Source organism: Sipha flava, unplaced genomic scaffold, assembly GCF_003268045.1.
Source record: "Sipha flava isolate LNK unplaced genomic scaffold, YSA_version1 18404_pilon_pilon, whole genome shotgun sequence".
NCBI lineage: Eukaryota > Metazoa > Arthropoda > Insecta > Hemiptera > Aphididae > Sipha > Sipha flava.
In genome coordinates this window covers 1-5,997 of record NW_020272285.1, presented here as the reverse complement: position 1 = coordinate 5,997, position 5,997 = coordinate 1, and the positions used below count along the sequence as shown (strand labels likewise).

The 5,997-nt window shown below is 24.5% G+C and overlaps 1 protein-coding gene across 1 annotated transcript; it reads right to left on the bottom strand.

Annotated features, from left to right (window-relative positions):
* On the bottom strand, nt 1–2,907 carry LOC112681026. The gene is made up of 7 exons (XM_025551292.1): nt 2,822–2,907; nt 2,506–2,646; nt 2,320–2,421; nt 2,057–2,143; nt 1,734–1,990; nt 659–818; nt 1–161 (listed from the first exon to the last, which is right to left on the bottom strand). Exons 1-7 carry the CDS (start codon nt 2,901–2,903, stop codon nt 1–3), a joined length of 990 nt encoding a protein of 329 aa, XP_025407077.1. The 5' UTR covers nt 2,904–2,907.
* Between the last annotated feature and the right edge of the window lie 3,090 nt (nt 2,908–5,997).

The window sequence follows — 5,997 nt, the reverse complement described above, 5'->3', positions numbered from 1 at the left end:
TTATGTTGTAGACTGCATTATAGCTGAGCTAGAAGACTGTTTGTCCATTTTAGAAGTTGAACGTTTGAGGTTGAATGGAGCTTGAGCCAAAATATATTTGATAGTTTCCTCAATTTCATTTTGTGGAACGTTTTTAAATTTTATTTGTTTTTTCACAGCTTCTAAAAAAATAAAAATAAACATGATACTATTATCAAATGGATAGTTTTTTTTTTTAAATGCTGATGTACCTAATATGAACAATTCAAATAAGAAGTTTCTAATATAAGTTGTTTATACTAAAAATAAGTCCTTAAAATGGTATTACAAAAAAATGAAATAATAATGTAATATAATATAATATGTCATTTGAAAAATAGAAAATTGTATATTCTACGTAGGACACTTATTCTTATATAGACTATATAAGTACTTATGTAGAAGTGGTCTTTATAAGTATATTAAAAATATTTAAAATGCAAAAATCAGATTTTGAATAAACTCATTATTAAATAAAAAGGGGTTTTTGGCATGCTTGGTAAATCACCCTGGAATAAAAATTATATTCAAGTAGTATGCTTATATAGCCTTAAAGGTAGACTTTATTTTATATTACCTATAATAAGTACCTAATAAAACATTAAAAAAAATATATGTTTGCACAAAAATATAAACTTACCAAATATTACCGAACAAATCGCCAATGAAGAGAATGGGGTTTTTCCTTTCTTTCCAGTGAATGAATAATTTTTTAATAATTCATCTTTGAATAATTTTGACATTATTCGTTGTACCATGGCTTTTGTGTGCTTTCCTCCGATATATGACAATTCTTTCACCTACAGTTTTAATAATTGGAATAAATATATTGTTGATTCTATAATTATTGTAGTTATTCAAAAATGTTTAAAATCTGATTTTAGTATTATAGTGTTATTATTAGGGAGTGATTTGGACATTTCAGTCATTAATATTAATCCATACAGCAATATTAATAATTTGTAAAAAAAAGCCTAAGTATAATAAATACTAGTTCCAATATTTCATCTATAGCTTATATCTGATAAAACCATCTTTAACATAAAGACTATATTATCTTTGTACTATACTACTCATTCAAATTTTTCAAAAAAATTATCTACTAAATACTTTTAAGTAAAAAGGAAGTGAGAACCTATTAAAAAAATATATAGAATTTTGTATTGCCAAAGGACACTCCATTATTAGTACAAAAATATTTAAAAATTTAAAGATTATCTTCAAGTACATTTAAAAATGTCAAAAATCAGAATTTAAAAAAATGTATTATTAAAGAAAAAATGAGGGTTATCATGCTTACTGAATTGTATAAACGGGGTGTTCAAAAAGTATGGAAACGGTCATTAGACTAATTGGTACTGGTAAACGATAATATAATATAATTTTATAATGAGATGATTACATATTTTACCTAATAAAATAGTTCAAAGTCAGTGTTATCTGTTGACTAATGACAATTATTAGCCTAATAACCGTGTCCATACTATTTGAATTGAACACCTCGTATATAAAATATATATATATATATATATATATATATATTATAAAATGTATATATTATATTATTCTCATATATATATATTAAATTATATGTAAATTGCCATACACACATTTAAATATTTTTTATATATAGGTACCTAAATTAAATAATTAAAAAACAAATAGTTAAGACAGAAACAAAAAATCAGATACATAGATTACTATTGATATATTACCAAATGAGTTCTGAACTGTTGGTCCCCACTTATATTATCCTCAAATGTATAAAGGTCTACTACATTGTCAATAGGAAATTGATAATTAGCCAACTCATTTATAGATGAATTTGTTTTATCAATAAGTGGTTGATCTTCTAAATGAGATTGGATTGAATCTAGTCGCTCCAAAATAACCAACTGGTTGTTTTGAATGTTCCTTATTTCAACTTTTAAAAATGCTATGTTTCTGTTCATATGTTGTTGAAACTCGCGATCTGTAACATAAAAATTGAAGACATTCATTAAGTTAAAAAAATATAAAATATTATTCAATATCTTACCCATTTTCTCAATACCCAAATATTCATTTGGTTTGGATATGGATCCGTCAGGGATTTGATCTTTAGATTTCGGGAGGAATGATGTTGCTAAAAGATATATAAAAGATACACATTATTACAACTGGATGATAAAAATATTTGATGACAAAATATATAATAATGTTACACCTACTATAAATTTAAGAATGCAATAACATATTTTATTAAAATGTATTAATGCAATAATACATATTATAAATTTAATGAAAAATAATTTGTCTTACATTTTATTTCATTATTATATTTTGAATATATCGGAGTAGCTGGCTGCATACTGGTCATATGTTTCTCTGTTGAGAAAAGTTCTTTCACAATTGAACTTTTATCTGATAAAACACAAAAATATATGAATGTAATTTAAAATGTTATGCTATTCATAACACAACAAATCATAAAAATAAAATCATTACTTTTTTGTTGTTTTGAACTTTGAGAATAAGATTTAGTGTGAGATTGAACTTCTTCAAATAATGGTTTCCTTATTACTTTATTTGGTTTAGAAATGGATTTGTCAGTTTTTTGCTCTTTAGATTTCGGCAGGAATGATGTTGCTAAAATATAATATAATATAGATATATTATTACAGCTGGATGGTAAAAATATTTGATGACAAAATATGCTATAATGATTATTTACAACTACTACTAAAATTAAGAATGCAATATATTTTATTTAAATATATCAATGATGATACATAGAAATTTAATAAACAATACTTTGACTTACATTTAATTTCATTAACATTTTTTGAATATGTAAGAGTACTCTGAGAATGTGAAGTTTGAGGATATGATTTGATAAGCTGCATGTCCCCAGCCCCCCCACCTCGGACTTTCGACTTCAAATTTTTACAGTCGTTTGTGCTTGTTTGTGCTTTTATTCCCGTCGTTTGTGCTCAACCCGTTTCCAAGTTATTGAACTTTCAAGGTGGGGGGGCTGGGGACATGCTCAGCCCCCCCACTACATCGGACTTTCGAGTTCAAATTTTTATAGTCGTTTATACTTGTTTTTGCTTTTATTCCCGTCGTTTGTGCTTAACCCATTTCCGAGTTGTTAAACATTGAAGGAGGGAGGGGCCTAAGGACATGCTTAATAAATTCAAAATATATTTAAACACACTTTTTGTGTATATTGTTTTATCAACACATTTTATAAAGTATACTTAGTATATGTAACTAACCAATTTTTTATTTATTATCGACCTGTTCGTTTATTCCAAGTTTGTGCAGATTTGTGATCAAACTTCAGTAGAAAATTCTGATTTACTTGGGATTTTTTTTATAAAGACCGACCCACTTTATTTTTTTTTTTTTAATTAATTTGCGTACAAAAATTTAAATATTTGATATTTTTACGTGTATTTTAAAACAATAAGAGCTCTTCTCACCAAAACCCCGAAGTGATATAATAATTATTGATGAATTTTCATTTTGAAAAAACTTCTATGATAATATCATAACACGTTTTTAAAATTGTATGAAACCTTTTTTATTTTGTCATTTTTAAATTTGGATTGACGTTTAAGCGACCATTTTATCCGGCCACGGAATTTTAGATCTGGTAGGCTAGGTACTGCGAATTCGCACTGAAACTTATGCATACCTACGTGTCTAACCGTAAACACAGTTTATAAACAATACTTTTGAAAAAGTATTAAGATACTAATAATAGTATTCGAATAAAAAAGTATTAAAAATACTTTTAAAATACTATTATAAAAATGTATTTTATGAATACTTACAAAGTATTTGAATACAAATCCAAGTATTTTTTTTAATTCTATGCTATATTATATATATATGTATTGTACACCAGTATAGGTAACTATTATGTTACTACTTTCCATGAATCTTAACAATTATTATAACATGTCTGACTATTTAGAGATAAATACATATTCACATATTTCATTCTGCATTCACATATAATTTAACTAATAATGATTAAATTTCAATGAAAAAAATATAATAAAAATTGGTAATATTACTATTAATTTGGAACTATTTTAAATTTATTAGATTTTCAGTTTTCTTAAAAAATTCCAAAACAGAAACTATATAAAATGTAATGTGGTATTTAGTGTGGTAACATTGCTATTACCTACCTACTTTTACTATACAAAAACATAATATTAGTTTTCAACAAAATCGATTTTTTTTTAAATAATAAATTAAAATTAATAAAATACTTTATGATATTTTAATACAAGTATTTAAATTTTAGTAAAAATACAATTAAGAAATAATCAAAATACTTAAAAAATAAAAAAAAAAATAAATTGTATTCAGAATAGCATATAAATACTTCAAAAAGTATTCGAATACTTTACAAGACTGGTGTCTATTTAGCAAAAAGTTAAAAGTTATAATTTATAATAGTAAATAACACATGGTTGATGAAATTGCATAAGTACGCAAACCACCTTCGGTTGGCTTTTAGTAGATACAAAATATCAATAAAACGTTAATACAAGTTTATTAATTCTATAACAAAATCTGTTAATGTCGTGAGGATGAATGAATCAGTAATAGCAATAGTTCCTTTACTATATTATCTTCACCATCCCGTGGTCAAAAATGGTTTTTGGCACGTTGCGGACCATGTACAAAATTTAAAACAAATTTTACATTTGGAAAACATTTTTTCATTGAACCAGTTTTCCAAAGTCTTGAGTTGGGAAAAAAAATTAGACTTTGAATTAACTGTCGTTTTGAGTGACATTCCAACAACAATAAATGTGCTACATAACAAATTCACACTCAGAGGTATTATTAATTTCATAATACCAAAATCCAAAAAAATTAATGCAATTGGGCATTATGTATCATACAATTGGAGGGAAACTAATATTACATGGGAACGATGTGATGACCAACTGCATTCCACACGATACGTAAGAGCATCCACAAATGTTAACTGTCAATTCATACTGTACACTAAATAAAAAAGTATTAGGTTACTAATGTTAGTATATTTGTTTAATTTGAATAAGTCAAAAAGCATTTTAAATAATGTATTTTAAATAATTAATTTATGTTTTAATTTAAAATTTTATTCAAAAACTTAAAAACTGTAATGTGTCATTTATTTTTTAATTAAAATGTTCATACGTTTTAATTTTTACGTAAATAACTATTATAATATCTGTTTTTTTTTTAAATGTTTGTAATTAATGTTAAAATGTTCTTATACTTATATCAAATTTGTTATTATTAGTAAAATATTTTTTGTAATTTTAATTTAAAACTTTTATAAAATGTTACATATATATACTTTCATATTTATTGTAGAATTACTTTATATTTCAAGAAATCAATAAATTATTACATTTTTATTAAATGTATACCTAAGAAAATTTGTCATATGAAAAATATTTTATTATATAAATATATGCTGTGTAAAAAGCTAATGATATAATAATAATTGTTTGAATGTTATTTAATTTAAAAAAGGTGATTGGCATTTATAAATTGGAAAATAGATATCCTTCAATAATGAACGTATTGTTTTGGTTTTCTCAAATATAAACAAAGAGAAAAGGTCTTATTATTTTGTATGCAAATTCATTTTTAAAAAAAATATGTTGGTCATTACTTAAAGTATGAAAAAAAAAAAACCCAAGTAAATCAGAATTTTCTGTCGAAATTTGATCACAAATCTGCACAAACTTGGAATAAACGAACAGGTCGATAATAAATAAAAAATTGGTTACTTACATATACTAAGTTTACTTTATAAAATGTGTTGATAAAACAATATACACAAAAAGTGTGTTTAAATATATTTTGAATTTATTAAGCATGTCTTTAGACCCCTCCCTCCTTCAATGTTTAACATCTCAGAAATGGGTTAAGCACAAACGACGGGAATAAAAGCAAAAACAAGTATAAACGACTGTAAAA